The sequence below is a fragment of the Myotis brandtii genome, unplaced genomic scaffold, assembly GCF_000412655.1.
Source record: "Myotis brandtii unplaced genomic scaffold, ASM41265v1 scaffold9, whole genome shotgun sequence".
NCBI lineage: Eukaryota > Metazoa > Chordata > Mammalia > Chiroptera > Vespertilionidae > Myotis > Myotis brandtii.
Genome location: NW_005371693.1, coordinates 905,168 through 928,700, shown reverse-complemented (window position 1 = coordinate 928,700; position 23,533 = coordinate 905,168). Strand labels below are relative to the sequence as shown.

The window sequence follows — 23,533 nt, the reverse complement described above, 5'->3', positions numbered from 1 at the left end:
GAAGGGGAGATAGACAGTAAACATGTAAGTATTTAGTTGACCAAGGAAATAAGTGCTCTGGAGAAAAAGAAGGCTAGGTAAATGGGCTAGGGAATGACATTGGTTGGCTGCACAAGTTATATTATTTTATGTGGTGTGTGTGGGGAGGTAGGGATTGCCTTGACTAAGTGACATCTGAGCAGAGGCCTGAATGAAGGGAAGAGCCAGGCCTCAGATATAACTGAGGGAAGAGTGTTCTGAGCAGAGGAAATAAGTGCAAATGTCCTTAGGTCAGAGCATGCTTGATGTGCTAGGGCAGTGGTCGGCAAACTCATTAGTCAACAGAGCCAAATATCAACAGTACGATTGAAATTTCTTTTAAGAGCCAAATTTTTTAAACTTAAACTATATAGGTAGGTACATTGTTATCAACATAATTAGGGTACTCCTAAGGCTTAGGAAGAGCCACACTCAAGGGGCCAAAGAGCCGCATGTGGCTCGCGAGCCGCAGTTTGCCGACCACGGTGCTTGCGGGACACCATGCAGGCCACCAGAGCCATCCAGGATTGAGTGCTGAGGGGAAGAGTAGAGGAGGTCAGGGCTGTGGCCAATAGGACCCTGTAGGCCATGGTGAAGACCTTGACTTTTTCTTGTCAGAGAGTTTTGAGCAGCAGAGTAATTCAGTCATGACCTGTGATCTAAGTGGATCATTCTGGCTGCAAAGTCTATGAGAAGGTTGTAGCAGTAATCCAGGAAAGAAATAATGGTGGCATGGATCTGGGTGGTGGTTGTGGATTTAGCTTAAAAAATACGGTGGTTGGATTCTGGATATATATAAAGGTAGAGTTGATAGGGTTTGCTGAGAGAGAGAGAGAGAGAGAGAGAGAGAGAGAGAGAGAATGTCTGAATGTGTTGTGGGGTGGATAGGATAGAACAAGTCAGAGCCAGGAGTGACCAACTGAAGAAGCACAGTTATTACAGAGTTGGGGAGTTCTGTGGGAGGAGCACATGGGGGTGGGATTAAGTTTGTGTGTGGACATGGTAAGTTGAGATGTTGGTGGAAATGTCAAGGTGGAAGTCATCTATGAGTTTAGAGTTCAGAAAGACTTTCCTGACTAGAGACATGATTAGAAATTGTCAGCATACAGTGTTTGAAGCCATGAAGCTGGATGCAGTCAATTAGGGGATGAGTGTAGATAGAGAGGATTCTAGGACTGTGTTTTGGGGCCCTCCAATGTTTAGAAGTTGAAAAGAAGAGAAAGAACAGCAAAGGAGACTGAGAGGTGATGTCCATTGAGGTAAGTGACGCCCAGTGGGATAAGCTAAGAGAGATTGATGGCCCAGAAGCTGTCTGAGCCAGCACGGGCTGCTATAACAATATCATAGACTGGGTGGCTTATAAACAGCAAAAATCCATTCCTCACAGTTCTAGAGGCTAGAAGTTTGAGATCAGGGTGCCAGCATGGTTGGGTTCTGGTGAAGGCCCTCTTCTGGCTTGCCGACTACCGACTCCCTGCTGTGTCCTCACAGGTCAGAAAGAGTGAGACAGTTCCCGGGCTCTCTTTTCTAAGGGCACTAGTCCCATCATGAGGGCTGCTCCTTCATGACCTAAGCACCTCCCGAGACCCACCTCTATATACCAGCACATTGGGGATAGGATTTCAACATATGGATTTGGGGGAGGCAAACATTTAATCCTTAACACTAAGTGAAGACTGTTTGAAGAAGGAGAGAGTGAGCCAACATATCAAATGCTGTTTATCAAGTCAAATAGGTATACCATTGGGAATTGACTATTGGATTTGGCGATGTAGACGTCATTAGTGATCTTTTTTACTCTGTCTTGTACTCTGCAAGTCTGGCCCCACCTGGTTCATGGTGCTTGCCCAGCTTGCTTCCAAATAATTGTACCATGACACTCTTGCCCTTGGATTTGACAGAAAAATTGATCTGTGCATTTTGCCTTATGGAGTTCTCAGAGCGGAAAATTCCTCAGGGAAGACATGTGTGAAGGAGTGAGGTTATAGGTTCGGATTATTCTCCAGGTTGCAGGCCTATAATTTAGATATCATCCTCCCGCTCCCTGTAATTTTGAGTTGCTAGTGACCACTATAATTTAGATATGCAAAATGTGTTTTGATCCTTTTTTAAACAAACACACAAGTCACTAACAAATTTCCACTAAAATGTTTTAAAAATTTAAAGGTCAATAAAAGGGTCCTAATGGAGCATAGTGTTGGAAAAGATTTAAATCCACAATAACTGGATAATAAATTCTATTGTCAGGAGAATATTTTCTGGGGTCTCCATTTTTCTAAGAAGATCTGTTTTTGGGTAATTCAGAAACAGAATCTCAGAGTTTTTATAGGACTATTTGGTGGAAGAGAGCTTGTGTTTCATTAGTACTTACAGACATGGCAGGTTTAAAGTATTTAACTACAGCCGGGCCATGTGTTGTGTTCCGGCGTAACTGTTAGGTCAGTGAGTTTGTCCATGACGACTGCAAGATACTGGTGCTTGCAGTTGGACCTGGCTGATTATCTCCAAGAACATGCTTCAAATTTTCTTGAACTTAACTTTAATAAGAAGGATTTCATGGCATATCATAAATATGTCAACTCTCAAGTGAGATGTTTACAGGTAATCATTCCATTTCTTTTCTCATGTTATTGTTCATATTTAGTGTAAACCCTCTTCAATGAGGCGTATTTAAAGATACCTTTAATTGTTGTGATTAGCATGTTAACCAGATTTGTATCTATTAAGAAAGTACTTGTCAGTTACGTATTTTTGCAAAGTATTACTCTTACAGTTTCATTCTAAAGGAAGTAACATTTCATGAGGTGTGGCTCTTGGGACAAACAGGAGTTTTTATTTTAAATTTTTCAAAATTTGCTTACCTAGCCATATAAATCTTTAAAAGTAGACAAGAAGTAGCTTTGAGAAATCTGACATAGAGTCTAAGCTAAGGTTTTGTTGAGTAATTGTGTTTATGTCCTATATTTATGAAATAATTTGTGTTTTGTTTTATTTGTTTTATTATTTTGCTTTATTTGTCTGTTTTATTCCCTTAATTATACATGTTTGCAAATATACTCTTTAATATATCTGTTACCAACTGTCTGTCTCAGAGTCTTTGAGTCTTATTTGTTGAATGAGGAAGAGAATAAATAGTTCCTTGGTTTTGGGAAGCACTAACTGAGATGCTGTGTGTGGAAGTGCTTGGCTCTGTTTGGCACATTAGAAACACTCAATTTTTTTTCTTCTAATCAGAATTGTGGTGTCTAATATATGTTGGGTTAGGGGGAGGATGATAAATTGCTTCACTTTTGAAAGCTATGTGGGAACATTTGTTGGGTTCTCTGTGCTAGGCACTAGGATAAACAATGATGATAAGATAGAGCGTGTTGTCCTTAAGGAATTTACAGTCTAGGGTTTAGGTTCACAGCAAGATTAAGAGGAAGGTACAGAGAGTTCCTGTACACACCCTTCCCGAACACAGTCAAGCCTCCCACATTATCAACCTCCCCCACAGAGTGGTACATTTGTTACAATTGATGAACCTCCATTGATGCATCCTCATCACATAGAGTCCATAGTTTATATATTTGGTTTCACTCTTGATGTAGTACATTCTGTGGGCTTGGACAAATGTATAATGACATGTATTCAGCATTATAGTATCGTACACAGTAGTTTCATAGCCCTAAAAATGCTATGTGTTCCCGCTATTCATCCCTCCTACCCAACTAACCCCTGGCAACCACTTTTTACTGTTCCATAGTTTTGGCTTTTCTAGAACATCATATAGATGGAATCATACAGTATGTAGTCTTTTTTAGATTGACTTCTTTTACTTGTAACATGCATTTAATGTCCTTCTATATCTTTTTGTGCTTTGATAGCTCATTTACTTTTAGTGCTGAATCTTTCACTGTCTGGATGTGCGACAGTTTGTTTATCCATTCTACTGAAGGACATCTTGCTTGCTTCAAGATTTGCCAATTAGGAGTAAAGTTGTGCTCTAAATACGTGTGCAGGTTTTTGTGTAGACATAAGTTTTCAACTCCTTTGTGTGAACACCAAGGAATACAATTGCTGATTGTATGGTAAGAGTATGTTTAGTTTTGTAAGAAACTACCAAACTGTCTTCCACAAAGTGGCTGTACCGTTTTTCATTCTCACCAGCTGTGAATGAGAGTTCTTGTTGCTCCACATCCCTGCCAAAATTTGGTGGTGTCGGTTTTCTGGATTTCGGCCATTCTAATAGGCATGAACTGGTATCTCATTGTTTTACTTTGCTTTTCTCTGATGACATGATGTGAAGCATTTTGTCATGTGGTATTTGCCAACTGTATACCTTTTTTTTGTGAGAAGTCTGTTAAAGGGTTTGGCCCTCTTTAAAATCACATTAGTTTTTTTTCCTTTTTGTTGAGTTTTAAGTGTTTTGCATATTTTGAATAACAGTCCTTTATCAAGTGTGTCTTTTGCAAATATTTTTTTCTCATTCTTTTTACATTGTCTTTCACGGAGCAGAAGTGTTTAATTTTAATGAAGTTCAACTTATCAATTTTTTTTCCTAGATCATGCCTTGGGCGTTGTAGTTTAAAAGGCATCACCATACACAAGGTCATCTATGTTTTCTCCTGTGTTATCTTCTAGGCTTTGCATTTAGGTCTGTGATCTATTTTTAGTTATTCTTCAGAAGGCTAATTTTTGTGTAAAATCTGCATGTAGGTTCATTGTTTTGTACGTTGATGTCCAGTTCCCGGGACCATTTGTTGAAAAGACTGTCTTTGCGTCATTTTGCTCCTTTGTAAAGATCAGTTGACAGTATACATGTAGGCTGTCTCTGGGGTGTCTGTTCTGTTCCACTGATCTGTTTGTCTGTTCCTTTGCCAACACCACACTGCCTTGACTACTGTATCTTTATAGTAAATCTTGAAGTCAGGTAGTGTCAGTTCTCCTACTTTGTTCTTCACCTTCAGTACTGTATTGGCTATTCTGGATCTTTATCTTCTCCATATAAACTTTAGACTCAGCTTGTCAGGATCCACCAAATAACTTGCTGGGATTTTGATTGGGATTGCACTGAATCTATAGATCAAGATACAGTGATGGCGAACCTTTTGAGCTCGGCGTGTCAGCATTTTGAAAAACCCTAACTTAATTCTGGTGCCGTGTCACATATAGAAATTTTTTGATATTTGCAACCATAGTAAAACAAAGACTTATATTTTTTATATTTATTTTATATATTTAAATGCCATTTAACAAAGAAAAATCAACCAAAAAAAAGTTCGCGTGTCACCTCTGACACGCGTGTCATGGGTTCGCCATCACTGAGATAGAAAGAAATGACATTGTGACAATATTGAGTCTTTCTATCCATGAGCATGGAATGTCTATTTATTTAATTTTTCTTTGATGTTGTCATAGTTACCTCTTGCTCTCAGTCTTTTGTTTTTGTGTCTTTCAACTGACTGGTTAAGGCCCACCCACGTTGGGAGGACAATCTGCTGGACAGTCTGCTTTATCACATCTACCAATGTAAATGTCAATGTCATCCACAAACATCCTCATCCAGGATAATGTTTGACTAAATATATGGGCACTGTGGCCTAGTCAAGTTGACACATCAAATAAACCATCATAGACAATAATGTGAAAAATTTTGAAAAATAAGCTGATTCATGTAATTAGACATATATAAAGGGCGTGTTAATGTTAATTTTATGCAAACTTGTTTCTGTCTTTTTAAGACATACACCTAAGGGGGGCATTGGGGAAAATTTGAATGGAAGTCATTTTGCAGCAGCAATGAAAGTAACTTTACAAAAAGAAATAAGTCAAGTATGTGTGTGTGTGTGTGTGTGTGTGTGTGTGTGTGTGTGTGTCTTATTCCATTGAACTACAGCCCTGGACCTTTGTGATATGTCAATTCAGTCTTGACAGTTTTGCCGTAGTGTGAGCCAATAAAAGAGCTGTAGCAAGTTTTTCCTAGTGGAGAATAAAAAGTGACAGATTCTTTGGAAGGTTATTTTTTAAAGCAGGAAAATATTTAAAGCAATAGCAGAAATGTCTATAAAGTGAGATATTAGTAGCTAGAAAAGAATTGGAGAAAATTTGCGAGAATGAAAGTCCATACTCTAATGGACAAAAATCTTTTACCAGAGAACAATGATAAGGTTTTAAATTTCTTCTAATAGTTTTAGAGGCTTTTTATCTTCTGGGCTCTTAGAAACAGGATGTAGAGTAATGTGAGTTGTGTCTAGAGAATGCCATATATAGTTGATATTTGTATGGCTTTTGTTTTGTAAGTCTTGGGTGTTTCTAGTGCTAAGAGGTTCTGGGGTGCTTCAGAGAAAGCAGATGGTCCCTTAAGGATAAAGTATGGAGGTGTATGTAGTACCTTGTGTTTCTTTAATTTCTGGATGATGCCTTTGTCTGAAATGAACAGTATCTGTGTTGCCTAATGGACTCATATTGTGTACTAACTCATAAGGAGAACTCTAGAGAAGTATTATGTGTCTGCCCTAGCATATAAGACATTATTGCCATCTCAATTAAATGGGCAGGTCTCTGGCTTTTCGGGTTATGTATGCTGAAACTAAAGTCTTAAATGATAACTAATATCACACAAACAAATGAAACAAGGCAAATAAGAGAAAAAAACAAAAAGAAATGGCAGTTCAATGTCAATGTCATCCACAAACATCCTCATCCAGGATAATGTTTGACTAAATATAGTAAAACAACTTATATTTTTTATATTTATTTTATATATTTAAATGCCATTTAACAAAGAAAAATCAACCAAAAAAAAAGTTCACGTGTCACCTCTGACACGCGTGTCATAGGTTCGCCATCACTGAATGCTGATGATGTGCTATTGAGTTAAATTGTATTTTACTGAAAGGACCGTGTACTATCCATGGTAACAGTTGTTCTTCACCTGAATTCAGTAAGTTCTGTTTCAACAAAATATTAGTGAAGCAGATACAATTTATAGAACCATCTAATCTGTTAGTCCTTCCTTCCAGTGCCAAAATTTTATTAAACACCTACTATGTGCAGTTATAGGTATTGGGTATACAGAAGTAACACAATGTATGTGGATGGTTCCTAGCCTCCTGGAGTGAACAGTTAGGTGGGAACTGTCATCAGACAAATGTACAGACATATAATCATAAAGTGCATTAAATTTATGAAGGGAAAGAATTTGAGCTTCCAGGAGAGAATACAGTTGATTTTAGAAGTTAGCAGAGGTCAAGGAGGAAGTGATGGGTGAGATGATGAGGAGACAGGGAGAAAGTGTTTCGTCTCAGAAGGAAGGGCATGTGCAAAACCCTAATGGGGCCCAGTAGAAGGAGAGTTTAGAGAAATCCAGTGTGGACAGCACAGGAAGATTAGTGCAGAGGGACCAGTCATGCAGGACATCGAGCCAGGCTGAAGAGCTTGAAATCTATTCTAAGATTCAAGGGCTGAGCAAAATGATCTCATGTCTTCTTTTTAAAGGCTCATGTTGCATATCATATACTAAGTTAGAGCCTTGCTATTTTTAACAAAGAATTAATATCTAATATAGACAGAGCTCCTAAAAGTCAACATTTTTTAAAAAAAGATATGTATATAGAAAAATGATCAAGGGATGTAAATAGTAAGTTCCCAGAAAAGAAATCTGAATTAACATAATGTCATGATTCTAAACCTCACTGATAATCAGGCAATTGAATCTGTGATTCTGAGGCTCAGAAAAGAGGTCTGGTTTGTAGAGAGAAATTGGCAGTTGATGGTATTGATGTGATTGAAGTCAGGCGAATGTATAAGATTGTCCATGGAAGACCACACAGCGAGAAGAAAGGAGAGCCGGCCTTGGACCAGTTTCTAAGTAACACGCCGAATCATCGGAAGTTGAGTAGAGGAGACCCCTAGAGGACACTGTGAGGGAGGAAGTGGTCATTTATGTCAAATATCCAAGTAAGGCTTGAGAAGGCATTGGTGTGGGGATGTGCAGGTCTTTGGAGAAAAACGCAGTTCAGTGGTTTGGTAGTTTGTGGGGGAGGAAGTTGACTGGGTTGAATGGTGGGTGGAGAGAAATCTTAGTGTAAGTTTGGTTTTGGAGGGGAGCAAAGAAATGGGGCATTGACTTTTCAGAAAAGAATGTTCAAAGTGATTTGTTAAAAAGGAAGGGTGGTTCTAGAACTTGTGGGTGATGGCGTGGCTCAGGTTTTTCCTTTATGCTGCAGTTATAGTTACTCTAGTTTCCCAAAGGCACAGATGGGGAGGCAGAATAAGGCAAAGATGGGGATGGTGGATAGCAGAGGATGGGAAAGTCGCTGGATCTGGGCAACAAGATTGGGAGTGGTGGTTTTTAGGGACGGAGAATAGACATGGAGGCAGGATGGCACCTTCAGGCAAGCGCCACTGTGTGTGTCCCTGACGGGGGCACTCCTTACTGCTGTTCCCCTAGATGGCATTGGATGCATTCTGAGGAGCTGGCAAAAAATATTATGCAATTTCCCAAAATCCCCTCAGCAATACATTACTGCAAACTGGTATTTACTGAGGTATTTGCCTTATTTAAACAGGCATAATAAAATACCATAAGAGCTTATTAGAATAAATTCACTTTTCAGTAAGATGTGACTTGTGTGAATTGTAGGAATAACTTACTGATGAAAGTAAAGTTATAAAGTAACTGCTTAACCCAGATTGGAATATAAGTACGAAGAAATCTGGTTTGAATTCTGAGCTTTATGATTACTGTCTCGACAGTGCTGCATTTCTTGTTTCGGGGTGCTTTGTGTGTAACAGCAAGAACAGAAGTTTGATTTGGATGAGGAAGAAATGTAGACTACAGGAACTATACTGTGCTCTGTAGCGTCAATTAAAAAAAAGTATAAATAGCTGTGTGCGTAAACATTCATATTGATGTAAGCACTGTGTATCATCTATTCACTATTGATCTTGTTCTCATAAAAACATGAATAAGTGACTGTGGAATAATGATCTTTGTGCACCATGTATCCTGTTGTGTTAGAATATTATTGCTACTAGTATGCTTAGACAGAGAGATGGCATTTTACTACTATATAATGGGTAATCAATTTTATAATAATATGAAGAGACAGGAATAGAAGCTAAAAATGCATTGGATTCCCATAACAGTTTACATTAGGACTTCTTTTCCATAAGGTAGATTTTTGTGTGTGGGCTACCAGTTTGTCAGTGTTTCATGCTGTGATCATAATGGTGAAATTAGCATTAATACCCACATTAGGGAAGGGAAATTAAAAGATTAGAAGGCTAAAAAGTTCCATCATATGCTGGAAGGAATTTTTATTCTAATTATAATGTTTCAAATTAATAAAATACTGTGATTTTTATTCCCATGGTCATCATTTTGTATTCATGATCTGATGTACAAGTTTATTAAAAGTTTAATTTGGATTGCAATAAATTATTAGCTCAATTACATCAGCTTGAGATTTTTTTTAAAAGTTAGCATGTTATTAAGTATTTGAGTGCATTAAAGAAGGAATGGTTAGTTGCATTATTAAAGAACCCTTTTAAAAAAAATCTTTATTGTTGAAAGTATTACATATGTCCCTTTTTTCTCCCATTGACCCCTTATAGCCTGTCCCAGGCCTTCACCACCCTATTGTCTGTGTCCATGGATTATGCATATATGCATACAGGTTCTTTGGTTGATCTCTTCCCCCCCCACCCTTTCCTCTGAGATTCCACAGTGTGTTGTTCTATGCTTCTATGTCTCTGGATTCAAAGAACACTTTTTACAAGGCTTGATTGATACTGTAAATGTGTGATAATTACTGGGGAGTTTATATTTATTTTCTCATTTAATGCTTACAACCGCCCAATGAAGGAGTCTCCATTAAAAGTCACATATGATGCCATAACAATGTGTAGAATGTTAGATAGCAAAGGCCTTTCTCTTAAGGGTTTGCATATATACTGTCTGAGGTTTTAATGACATAAATATTAAGTGGTCTAATTATGGAGAATATTCTGAGGTTCTTGTCTTTCCTATTTTAACCTAATGTTACCACTGTGAAAAGTCTGTCCTTTGCTTCCACCAATTCTTAGGTAATGTCTTTGTTAAAGCCTGTACTTCAGAGCAAAATAATGATACTGCCTTTTGTAATTATACAAGTATATTTGTACATCGGAAAAAGTGCTAAAGTTGAAATAGAGTTTCCTAAGTACTAAGGAATGTGTGTGTCTCTGTGTATGTATAATTTTTATAAAATTCTTCACAAGTTTTATCTTTATCTGGGCTGTGTTTATTATTAAGAAGAGGAATACTTATATCTATGTGCTTGAGCCCCAGTAGTATGTTACAGGGTCCATTGCACATAGTAGGAGCTTATCAGTCCTGTTGAATCCTTTCAGGATATATCCTCCTGTTTATGGGAACAATTTAATTCAAACCCTCTGAAAAATTAATGTAGGTTGTTTTTTAAAAAATCTCTAAGGGAAGGAACACTGTAGTCTTTTATTCTTAATAGTAAGTGCTTCCATTTATAATTTAAGATTCACTGTTTCCTCTTTTTTTCCTTAGCCTGTGCTGTTCCTGTCAATATGAAAGTCCCATCTTCCTCTTCTCTACCTCTATAAGCCTTTTGTGTAAATCAGAGCCTGGATTTATTTTCTCACCTGGGAAACTTTCTCTGATTCTGCCAGCCCTCATTGATCTCTTTCTTCTTGGAACCAACTGAATTACATACTTTATAATATCTTTGTTGTTCTCAGAAGTTTCTAAATAGTTTTCAAGACTTTAGAACCTCCTATTTAATCTCCTCAGGCCCAGCAAAATCTAAGCACCTGGTGGGTATGAAGTCACCCATTGTTGATAGATTAACTGTTGTGATTTTAGTACTTAAGATTGGTGCTTAAAATTAAGAGAAATATTGAAGTAATACTCATATACAGCAAAGTGCTGTCCTTTAAGTTTATTTGATAATTGAGTGGTGTTGAAGTGTTTTCTCTCTTTTGTTTCACCAGCAATCAAAGAAAAGTACACAGACTGGACAGAATTTCTCATTCGTGACTTGACTGGTTCCCGGACAGCACCTGCTAACCTTCTGGAAGGTGTATGTATTATTGTTTACAGCTATTCTATGTCTGAAGCATCAGTTACATGAACTCAAACCTAACGGCACCTTTGCATATATCCTTCCGCAGGTACATGCGTACACACAGGTATCTATATTCAAAGAGCCTAACATTGTTTTTTCCTAAGTTACTTAGGTTTCTGATTCTAATGGCATTGAAAAATCTTCATCTGTGCTACAGTCAATAAATGGGGAATTTGCTTCTATGTGAACACATTTTAAAATAATACTATGTTAGAACATCTCACTGTCTTATATGTTTAAGCCTCTATCCTTTATTAGTGTATGTAAATAAAATCCTGAAGAATAACTGTTTTGTACAGGTGAAACTAGTATAGTCTGGGAGCATATTGATAAATGGTTTCATTAACTATTTCATTCCGGATGCATAACCCAAAGGTTTATATGCACATGATAAGTAATAATTGAATTAACCTCCTCTCTTATAATAACAAGAGGACAAATGACTAACCATATTTAAATATGATTAAGGTAATTTATGGTACTGAAAAAAACAGTTAAATCTGAAATCTTGATGGTTCATTTGTAAATAATTTTATGATGAAACATTTTATTTTTATATTCCTGTTCTATTATATATAGTAAAAGGTGTGTTGTAGATAATTATTGTGTTACCATATATGTTTCAAGAATGCCCTTGAAAAAGGGGAAAACACAATGAATAACAAGGAATACAATGTGGATGTTGACAATATCATTATTCTCTTAACCTTAACAATAAGTTTCCCTCCTGTCATAAAAGATATTGATACTTTGGAACACCATTGTCTGACATATTAAGTTATAGGGTTTGGTTCTGTGAAGATTTTGCCTAGTGTATTTGTTTATCTTAATGGCTACTAATTTAATTGTTTGGTTAACAAATCAAAATGATGGTTGTTGACCCTTTCGAAAGGACAAATTGTATTACTCTTTAGGTTTTTTTTAAAAAACACATTTGCCTACAAGCCTGACTGAACAAACACCCTTTTCTTATGCTAACATATGCTAAGAAGGTTGCTTATATAGGGCAGTAAGTACATTTATTCTCTAAACCAACTATCAGGTTAAATGTAGACACAGCTTTACATAATATTCTAATTTAGTATATATCATTATGTATCAAACATGCTATCTACACATGTTCATGCTTTATGCACGTATTCAAAGTATGAGAGGGTCTTGATTACTATAGCAGTGGCCATTGTAAGATACATGTCTGTTGAGTCCCAGTATAAACTTACAGTCTCATATTTGATAGATCTGTCTATTAGAAAAGTAGACATTCTGCTACCACACGTTTTCTAGCTCAAGGCAAATTTCGGTATAACTCTTCTTAAAAGTGTACTCATTTCTAACAAATGCAATTTTATCTGGGAAGGGTATTTGTTTGGTGAGAACATAGCACAAACTGTTATTTCCTATTGACTTGTGATTTTTGTTGTTGGACATAGTTGGGTAAATGGAAGTGTGTGTGGGAGGAGAGGGAAGGGGAGGGGGCGAGGGCTGTGGAAAGGATGGGGGTGGAGGGAAACACCAGACTGTTTGCCAATAGCTTGGATGATGGTGTGAAAAAATATTATCTTCTGCTGTCATCTGTTTCCATGAGAACCTTAAAATAAAGTTTAAAATAAGGAGTTTTGCTTCTGTTTAAACAGCCTCTGCGAGGGAAAGGCCCTATAGACCTCATTACAGTTGATTCCTTAATAGAACTTCAGGATTCTCAGAACCCTTTTCAGTACTGGATAGTTAGTGTGATTGAAAATGTTGGAGGAAGATTACGCCTTCGCTATGTGGGATTGGAGGACACTGAATCCTATGACCAGTGGTTGTTTTACTTGGATTACAGACTTCGACCAGTTGGTTGGTGTCAAGAGAATAAATACAGAATGGACCCACCTTCAGGTAAGGGCCAAAGCTTTTGCTGTTGTGAATTATATGAGAAAAAGATGTGCTATCTTTTTGGATGTGTCTCTGGAAATTTTTGAGCTCTTTGGTATCTTGTATATCTGAGTATGTGAATGTTAAGCCTTTTAACTCAAGAGTATTTTCTATAGAGAATGAAACCCAAGACCTCAATTAGTAGTGTTCAAAAGAAGAAAGTTGTGTTGGAGGCTGTGAAGAAGTTCATCTAATTCCTTTGGAATCACTGGTTCAAAAATGAAAGACAATAGATTACGATTTGTTATATTCTCCCTCTTTCTTTGGGGGTTTTGATAGTCTTGCAAGGAGATTCCCAAATCTCCATCTGTCCATCCATCCATTCATGTATGCGTCTGTCCATCCATCCATCCATCCATCCATCCATCCATCCATATGTTTTCCATCCATTCATCCATATGTTTTCCATCTATCCATGCATCCATCCACCCATTCATCCATATCCAAAACAAATTCTTATCATTATATAATCTGTTCTGACCTGGAAATAGCAAAGAGGAAAAAAAAAATCACCATGCTTTTCCTCTTGACATATCAGATATTTTAATTAGCTTCAAATGCACTGCCCAGTGACTTTCTCTAGACTTAATTGGATGGAATAGTGCATTATGCTTTCTGACACACCTAACTGGGCAGTAATCTTAGTGTTTACAAATAATAATTCTTGAATGTTTACTGTGTGCCAGGTGATTTTACATCTGCTATGCTTTTTATTTTCATTCCAAAAAAAGTACTGCTTGCTTTTTGTGAATATTTCCTTTTACAGCAGAAAAAATTCAGACTGGGTTTAAGCTACTTGTCCAAGCTACTTGTAGGGGGATGCACTGTAATTAAATCCCAAGTCTCTTGCCCATTCCATTCCTCCTGCTGCCCCTTACTGGCCTCGCCAAACTTTGGATGGGTAGCCTCAGAACAAATGGTTGGATTCTTACAGAATTAAGGATGCCAAGGAAGAAATCTGTATTTCTTCTAGAAATGCTGACCTTCATTCTGGTGAATTTTGCAGGTATTCAGGAAGAAAGACTTGGCTCTTTGCTTTATTAAAATTGCCAGAGTTTTTCCTCTTGTACTAGTTGTCATTGTTGGTCGTGAGTAAATGAAGTTGAGGCATTACATTTCCTATTTCTGACACTCAGGGGCTTTAATTGAAAAAAACCTTCCTGGTTCTGTATCTCATGAGCTTGCATTTGTGTTGAATTTGACAGGCGTATAGACATGTAACACGGTATTTTATGAGTGTTATTGTTGTCAGCGTTTTGAGAAGCAGCCAAGAAATCCATTTATACCCTGAGTAATTTTGGACTTTGATGACAACCAGGGCTTGCCGGCTTCTGAGGAGAGATCTAAGCTCCTGTTTGCCTCCGGAGCCATAACGCTGTAGGAGAAACTTACTTTGTGTGGAGAGCTGGGTGTATAAATCTTAGCTTAGTATCTAATTGCTTTATAAATTTTAGGGGCAACATGTATTTGCCAGTGTAAAAATTTATAGCAAAGCAAAGGATTACTAGTAACTTCTTAGGTTCTCTGAAGTGTCCCTTTCCTGTGAAATCCTGGGACTCAAAGCAAGAATGGAGTGTCAAGGTAGAAACTTAGAAAACATTTGCATATGAGAGCTCTTCTCTTTTACATAATTTGATGTTTTTATAAGAACAAAGTGTGTTTATTTGTCTTAGTAATTTTCTGGACAGGAGTTGTCCATTTCATTGAAGAGTTTGTGTGAGTCTTTAAAGACTTTGGGAAAGGCATTTCTCAGCAAGAAGTTATTTTCCCAACATTTAAATTGTCATCAAGAAAGGTTATGTATGAGAAGACAAAAATAAAAGCCAAAAGGACACTCAAACTTGTGGCTTTTCGTTTTTCAAATGCAGTGGCTACAAGATGAAAACTGATTTCGTTACCTTATTCAGCAGAACAACCTCCCAGGGAGGCAGTTGTTACTGCTTCTTACACATGGCATCAGAACCCAGGACTCTGGGTTTGGGGAAATTGATTTCAAGTCCCAGTGTGACTTGTAAAAACTTATATGGTAGTACTATTTCCTTAACTGAAATATAAGTGGGACTAAAATTTCAGGCTTGCGTAGAAAATATTAGGCTTTAAAAAATTTTTTATTCCCAATACCCTTAAATAAATGAAAAGTGTTCTGCACTTAACTGGATGGAGTAGTGCAAATCGTAATCTATTGTCTAGATGCACTTCTTGTAGTGCATCCCCCTACAAGAAGTGGAATTGGGAGGGGTGGGGAGAAGGTATACTTTGAGATAAGCCCTGGGGAGTTCTCCCTGCTCTCAGTGTTCTCTGTGCTGTGCCCCTCTAAGCCCACCACCATTGCTAAAAGTAATCACAGATCTTCTTTTAGTTTTATTTTGCTTTCTACTTTTTAAAGGGCACACTATTTCTCAACTGTTCAGTGTAAAAAATAGAGGTAAGAGACTTAGCTAGGAAGGTAGCCCTCAAAACTGAAGGAAGAGGTGCTGGGTTTTACACTGTCCCCAGTGAGAAGCCTATAGCCATTGCACCTTTTTTTTTTCTGCCGAGAATCAGAGGAAATGGTTTGGGGTGGGGAGGATAGAAAGAGGGAAAGAAGCCACCCACTTCACTCACACACACAGCTGTCACTCACACACACACACTGTCAAGGTGTCACGCAGGTGCGAACAGAGCAGGCTGAATCTAGCCTCAGTGAACAAAGGGTAAAAGGAAGAGGAAATGGTAAGATGCGAATATTCATGGAAGGGGCAGAGGCTTTCTAAGGCCCAAGTGAGTCAGCCTTTATGATGAGAGGACTGGCAGCCCGGGCAGTGCCTTGACTTCTGTGCTGAACGGAAGGGAAACTGTAGAGCTTCTCCAGCCTCATATCCCCAACACACGCCACTCATTTATTTTCCAGCAATTGGTCCTCTCTTCCCGGGGCTTACAAGCACGTACCCTTTGAGAATGCTGTTGGTGTGGCCCAGTTTTTCACTTCATCCCCATCATGAGAGGGTTTTACCACCCACTTTAACTGCAAGTTGGTGCCTTATAAACTGCTAACTCCCCAGTATCTGGCTCAGTGCCTGGCACATAGTAGGTGCTCAGGAAATATTTGGGTGATATGAATTGACTGAATAAAAAGTCAGATGTGTCTATAGAGAAGAAAGGAACTAGCCAAGTCCACCTTCTAGGGGCCAGCATAATTGGCAGGGTATGGGGAAGGAATTTGTAGGAAAGGGCTCAGGGTAAAGACACCCCCCAAATGATGATGATGACTGTAGTGTCCTCTTTGCTCTTGATATGTTAGAAGAGCTTTTGAAAACAGGGTCAGAGCAAGTACTGGTGCTCTAGGACATATGAGATGTGCAGGAATATGGTCTGTGAAGTCCATGAAAGTTTTTGTTCTTTTAAAAGAACCCGTGAATGACTCAGATGGAAAAACCTGGCAAAATAGAAAGAACATGGACTTGGAGTCAGGGTTTGTTAGCTTTTCCTTTTGTTTCTGTCACTAGCTACAGTGCCCCTGGGCAAGTGACTTTACCTTTTGAAGCTCAGTTTCCTCATCTGTATAATGGGGATAGTTATATGTCTACTGCCTGCTGAGTGTTATAGGTATCCCAGGTGATTTACTATTAGTCATTTACTATTAGTATTCAATCTGTGGTCAGGGTATTATGGTTATATCCGGTTCTCTAAGAAATTTAAGTCATTGAGGTCGGGTCATTTGGAGGCCCCACCTGCTTTCATATTTCTGGATATTTAGAAAGCAAGATAGAGTTACATGTGTTCTTGCAGAAGCTAAGAAGATAAAATATTTAGTTTTCTTTAAATCTCTACTTCTAAAATCTTTTTCCTTCAAAATCTTTATGTGAACCTTTACAATTTTTTTCTTAATTATTTTAGATAGATCCTGGAGTCAGCAAGTTTTTGCATCTAACTTAACTCCTTCTTGTCTGAACCTCTTCTTAGTCCCAAAAGAACTGTTGCTTTCAGTATTAGCTCAGGCTGCCAAAACAAAGTGCCATAAACTGGTGGCTTAAGCAACACAAATTATTTTCTCCCGGTTCTGGAGAATGGAATTCAAAGATTAGGGTGTCAGCATGGTTGGGTCTGGTCAGGATTCTCTTTCTGGCTTGTAGACGGCCTCCTTCTTGCTCTTTCCTCACATGGCTTCCTCTGTGTGTGTGTGTGTGTGTGTGTGTGTGTGTGTGTGTGTGTAGGAGGTGGGAGAGAAAATGCTTTTGGTCTCCTCTTTTAAAGGGCTCTAATTTCATTGTGGGACTCCACCCTCATGACCTCACCTAACCCAGTTTCCTCCCAAAGGCGCCATCTCCAAATACTGTCACATGGGGGGTTAGGATTTCAACACATTAATTTTGAGAGGACACAAACATTCAGCCCATAACACTTTCCAGTGTCTGTTAACAACCCTAGATTAGTCTTCCCTCACTGGTCAGAACCTGGTGGAGAAGGAAGGAGTGTAGGTTTCGGGGTGTGTGGGAGAAAGGCATCTGTCCTCAAGGTGATTTTGTGCACTCCGCTTCCTATAGCACTTACTGCGAGTCAGCCTGCCAAACACTTGCACAAAGGGAAATCGCCTCATATTCACTTAGCTTCTAGTTAAAGATGAATCAGGACAGATTTTAATTGCTTTATGACTTCCCCACCAATAGAAATTGACATAATACACTCTATTAAATTACCTGCAACACGATCATTTTAATAAAAGGTTTTATGTTCTTTTAAGGGTGCTATTTATTGTCCATAAACTGGCCAATATAACCATGTGCCTCTCGTCTAATGAAACGCACACATGGAATATGGTTTTCTGCTTATTGAAACCACTAGGTGTTTAGCTTTTGCAGGTGTTGAGCATACTGACAAACTGAAGTTGATTTTCATCTTTTAAGAGAAGAAGTGTGCCTTGCCATGGGGTTAAATTCCATGTTAGGATTTACCATCCTCAGATAGAAGACAAAGAATAAGATTGTAGGACAGAGGCAAAAATCATGTGGAACCCGGGTTTCTCAGTCCATTTTGTGTGCAATAACAGAACTCTACAGATGAGGGGCTTATAAACAACACGTCTGCCAGTGCTGGAGGCTGGAAATCCAAGATCAAGTCAAGGGCAGATTTGGTGTCTGGTGAGGCCCTGTTCCCTGGTTCATAGATGGCTGTCTTATGTGTCCTCACATGGTACAAGGGGTTAGTGTGTGTGTGTGTGTGTGTGTGTGTGTGTGTGTGTGTGTTTATAAGGGCACTAATGCCAACTTGAGGGTTCCACCCTCATGACCTGATACCTCCCAAAGGCTCCACCTCTGAATACCACATTGGAGGTCAGGATTTCAACATAGGGATCTGGGAGCAGGGATGCAAACATTCCGTTCGTTACACAGGGCTTCTTGTTACATTTGTCTTTGGTTTGGTGGGAGAGAGATGGCATCTGGTGACTGAGGGCTCAGCTTTCTGGGTGACTTGGTGAGCATCTGGGATGACTTGGGGTCTGCACATCACTTTCCTTAGTTCTGGTAGTTTGGATCTAACCCTGGCCATTGGGTTTTCATTGTTCTCAACACTGAGTCATTTTTTTTACCACTCTTCTTTTACCCTCTTATCTTCCCCCCACCCCCCTTTAAAGCTCAGGGCATCAACACGGTTGACTTTTCTCTCTCTTTTTCCGCACACCCTTTATGCCTGCAGACCTTTCCTTTGGTCTTGTCTTTGGAAATCGCCATCCTTTCTTGTGACTCGGTTCTCCTTTTACTACCTTGCTAAGGTGGAACTCCCTACCAACTTTCTTCCAGGTCCCTGGGAGAGTGAATGTGTTGTCTCCTCAGGAGTGCAGGCTCTTGCTTATTGCTAACCTCCGTGCCCTATTGAATGGCTGCAGTGGGTGTCCTCTGGGCTTTGTCCACTGGAGACCTCAGAATTGCCATCCTCTTCACTGAGATTTTGATGCCAGGCCCCTGAGCCGAACCACCGGGGCACTCCAAGCAATCCTTCCACCTATCATGGGAGTATTTATGGATTTCTGTGAACTCCTCTCTTTTTCTCCTTTGTGGGACCCCGTGATAAGCCATTTCTCACACAGTACCCGCTTCTCACCTGGGAGGTTAGAAGAATCATTTATTCTCCTTGCAGAGGTATCATTGGGGCCCCACTGTGTTCCCCCAAATATTCTAGGCACTCCTAAGGAGAATCACATTCTATTTTTGTCCGATATAGAAATGCCAAATTGGGGGGGAGAAAAATTCCCAGAGGTAGAAGACGATGAATGAAATGCTAGAAAGGATTCTAGACACTATACACAATGGAACCTATTTAGTCATTAATACCCCTTTCTGTGCCTTTGTGTAACTGACAGTGAATGATGTGGGCAGAGCATTGATGACTTGGCTAGTTCTGGCAGCATCCTTTGCCTACCATAATTAGGGTAGTCTGAAAAGACTAAATAAACTGCTAAAACACAGGGGCTTCAAGCTCAAGGTGAGTTCAGAAGCGGTGAGAATCAAAATATATGGCACCATGCTAAAAAGCAGACATGCAAGAAATTAAAAATATAGCCCCAAAGGTTTAATGTTGCCTTTTAACTGTACTTAGATTCATATTCACATCCTAACTGTCTGTCTGAGGTAGCTGAGGTTGATATAGGGAAGATATAAACATATCTACTTCAAGTGAGTGCTTCTGCAAATCTTGTTTTGATAAGGTCTTAAATCTGTTGAGATCAGATCATAAAATTCCCCTGCAGTTTCAGCCATCGGTGAACAACAAACAGTGCGCAACCAATTTTTTCTTTTAATTTTGCATTCAGACAGTGTAACCTCCATTTGTAAATCTCTCTCCCCCTACTGCCTGGGGAAAACTGTGGGCGACATGTGGTGCATTTGCAACATATCAAGTGTAAATATTAAACTTGGTTGGTAAATTTTAATTTACCTTTTAATAATTTTCTGACTTACATGGACTATTTTTAGCATATGAGAGCTTAGGGACTTAGTGAAAAATATGCTGTAATAACTGAAAATGCCAGGCAAGAGTCATTTCTAGTTTAGCCATTTATCAGATAATAAGTTCTTCATCAGTGGATATTACTTCCCAGGTAATATACGGAATTTGGGGCAGTGGATGGCTGAAGATGTTGCTAATGTGATTTATACCATTAAATTACTTACAGAATGCCAACAGAATGCATACAAATGTTTCCTGAAGAAGAGCCCTATTAAGTTTATTCTTCATTTCTGAAAGCAGAATCCCAAGTTGCTATTTAACTTCAGAAAATCCCTTTAGCAGGTGGCCTTTTATGGCGGACAGGGTGTGAATACTTGTGGTTGCTGAGCATACTGGCTTATTATGAAATCCTGGGAAGATTAAATTCAAGAAAGAACCACCCAGTAGAACATTTTAGTCCTTTAACTCTTACATGGTTTGCTGTTGATACAGAAATCTATCCTTTGAAGATGGCCTCTGAATGGAAATATGCTCTGGAAAAATCCCTTATTGATGCTGCAAAGTTTCCTCTTCCAATGGAAGTATTTAAGGTAAGATGGAAATTCATTGCAATTTATCTACTCTTGTTCAAGAATAAACGGGGGTGGGGAGGTGGGGGGAGTGAGCTTCCTATATCAAATCACTTCCCACTATTTAAAAGCTACCTTCTAGGCCAGTTTCCATTTTAAATGTTTTGTTATGCTTTGTAATCTTCACAAAGACTTATATTACAAGATAGGATTTGAAATTTTTTTTAGGTTTACTGTTTTTTTCCGTAATGTATCTCATTTTCACTTCTTCTTACCAAAGAAACAAAGAAAATAGAGCAAGTCTCTTTTTGGTATTTGTTTAGTAAAAATAATAGAAACTGATGCTTGTCTTGATGGTTCAGTTTCCTTGATGGCTCAGGAAACAGTGTGTGAGTACCTATTGGGTGTTAGGTACTCCTACTTCTAGGAGTGATAGAATATGAAAGGAAGATACCCCGACAGAAATGTATAGTCAGGTTCTCAACACTTTTAAAATCATGCCTAAAACTTATGTGAAGTAGAATATTAAGTTACCGGCTGGAATGATCTACTCAGGTCAGAGGAAGCCATAAAACAACCTCTTCTTATTCGGAACTTGAACATGTGGGAAGGCTGTATCCCCCGTTCTTCCCTCGAACACTCAGTGTGGTTGCAGAAGGCTTACATAGGCGGGCTTTTCGGTTCCGAGGGCTCATTTCTGCTGGGCCATGGAAGTTTTATCTGGAAAATGAAATTAAAATGGTGTGTAGGTACCACATGCAGCAAGAGTTTAAGGCTGGGCTGGGCCATTGGCATCCTGAATGTTACTTATACTGAAGTCTTCACCCAGCATTTTATCCTGTCACAGCAAATCCCGAGCCTTCTTGCTCAGCACTTTTCATGCTTGTATCATTGGACTTATAAAGACCTCTTTTGAAACTAGTCATAGAATTGTGTTCTGAGGTTTAATTGAATGATGACCTTTACAGTATTTTGAGCCTACTATACTAGAGGAACAGTGTAAAGATAATATGTTGTTAGCAATAGTGATCACTGACAATGAACATTATCTTGGGCTTTTTTTTTTGTTGTTGCTAATTGACCAAATAACTCTTATTTCTCTCTCCCCTCCCTGCCTCTCTGTGTCCCTCCCTCCCTCTCTCTTCTGATAATATCCTCTCCTGCAGAAAATAATAATAATAATAATAATAATAATAATAAAGAAAAATAGCATTTTACTCATTTGTAACCTGTCTGGCTCCACTGCCTCCTCTCAATCCAGCTGACCCTCAGGACTCCCGTGACCTCCACAGCTCACATTCACTTCCTTTACAGCGGCCTTAGGGATATTTTAAATGTACGGATCTGATCCTGTCCCTCATCCTGGAAAAATAAATTTTATTTGGTAACATACTGTATACATGTGAGGAGTTTAAAGAGTAATAGAATGAAAATACAAATGCCCGCCCTTCAGTGTAGGCACCAGAGGTGGCCCAGCATAGAAGCCTCCATTGCCCCTCCGTCACCCCTCACCCTCTCTGCTGACTCTGCCAGGTCACAGGCACCCTGCCTTTGTGTTAATCATTTCCTTGCTTCTCTTGTAGTGTTACCACCTGTGTATGTTCTCCTAAGTGTGATATTATTTACTTTTGACAACATAGGAAGCAAGCACAATCCTAATTGTTTCAGGGAAGATGGCTAGACTGTGTGTGGGTCATCAGCTGGCTTTCCCTTTCCTCAATTCACAAGAGAACTGAGTAGGTAAAGTCATGAGCTGATCTTAAGAAAAGCAGGTATCCTAGCCTGGGCATCTGCCAGAGTTGTAGCGTGAACTCCAGGTAGTGGACGGGAATGTGGATAGGAATCAGTGGGTTTATATTTTCTGCTTCTGTCTTACCCCAGCTCAGGAACAGGCCCAAGCCCAGCATTTCTATGCAGGAGATGGATCATTCTCATCTGCTCCAGGAAGCTGGGCCTAGAGCAGGGATCGGGAACCTGTTTAGTATGTGGTCAGAATGAGCCAGCTGTTAACAGACTGGGTCTGGCATGCGGTCCTCAGATTACACAGTCGATAAAACGTGACAAGCCATTAGTGACGTCGGCCCACAGCATTTCGTCTCACTTCAAGTGAGTGAAAATGTCTTTGTTCTACCCTCCTGCTTCACTGATGGTCTGTTTGGGAACAGAATTCTCAGTTAGAGTTTGGAGGCATTCCTTCCATTTTTTTCTCTCCTTCTCTGGGAACTTATATTCCTTTTTCTCCACTGTTCTGAGATTTCACAATGGCATGCTTTGGTGGGCATCTATTTTCCTCTGTAACACTGGTTAGTTCTGCCATTTGCAACTCATGCCTTTAATTTTGGGATATTTCTTTTAATACAATGTCTTCCACCTCTTTTCTCTCTTTTACCTTCTTGATCTGTGACTCTGTGGATATGGTACTTCTAAACTGGCTTTAATCTTTTTTTCCTCAGATCTATTTTTTATTTCTTTGTCTGTTTGCTCCACTGTCAGAAGTTTTCTCAACTTATTTGTGCTGGTATGTTTCAGGAGCACATGTTTGGGTTTTTTCTCTGAATGCTCTGCTATAGCCCCCTGTTCCCATGACACGGAAGTATGAGGGTGTTGTTGGAATGATTGGATTAGTTTTTTTTCTCCCCGAGTGATGTGTTTCCTCCACCGTGCTTTGGATTTCTGTTGTTCTTGATAGAGGCTTTCCTCAGTCACCTGGAAATCCTTGACTGTCTGCTCTTAGGTAAGAGCAGGGATTAGAGAGCTGTGGGCAGGGCTGGTCACTGAAGGTCACCTTGGAGGGCTGCTTCTTTGTATGGTGGTTTTTCTTCTTTAGCTGGTTTTCCAGGGGGAGTTTTCAACTTCCTGCTTGGGGTTCAGGGTCCAGCTGCCAGTGTCCTGAGTGGTGAGAAGAGGGCCCGGAGTTTCTACACTGAGTGCATAGTGCCCAACCCACAGGCCAGCGACCGTCTGTTTCATCTCTTTAGAGAA

At 39.2% G+C, this 23,533-nt stretch overlaps 1 protein-coding gene across 3 annotated transcripts in view; it reads left to right on the top strand.

Annotated features, from left to right (window-relative positions):
* The window catches only part of SFMBT2 (Scm-like with four mbt domains 2), a 186,186-nt gene that overhangs the window by 65,525 nt on the left and 97,128 nt on the right, over positions 1 to 23,533 (top strand). For 2 of the 3 annotated variants that reach the window (XM_014532599.1, XM_014532598.1), the window contains exons 4-7: positions 11,008 to 11,096; positions 11,188 to 11,205; positions 12,776 to 13,022; positions 20,475 to 20,572. In XM_014532599.1, coding sequence (XP_014388085.1) covers positions 11,008 to 11,096; positions 11,188 to 11,205; positions 12,776 to 13,022; positions 20,475 to 20,572 — 452 coding nt within the window. The remainder of the gene's footprint in view (positions 1 to 11,007; positions 11,097 to 11,187; positions 11,206 to 12,775; positions 13,023 to 20,474; positions 20,573 to 23,533) is intronic. The other variant, XM_014532600.1, reaches the window with a different exon arrangement.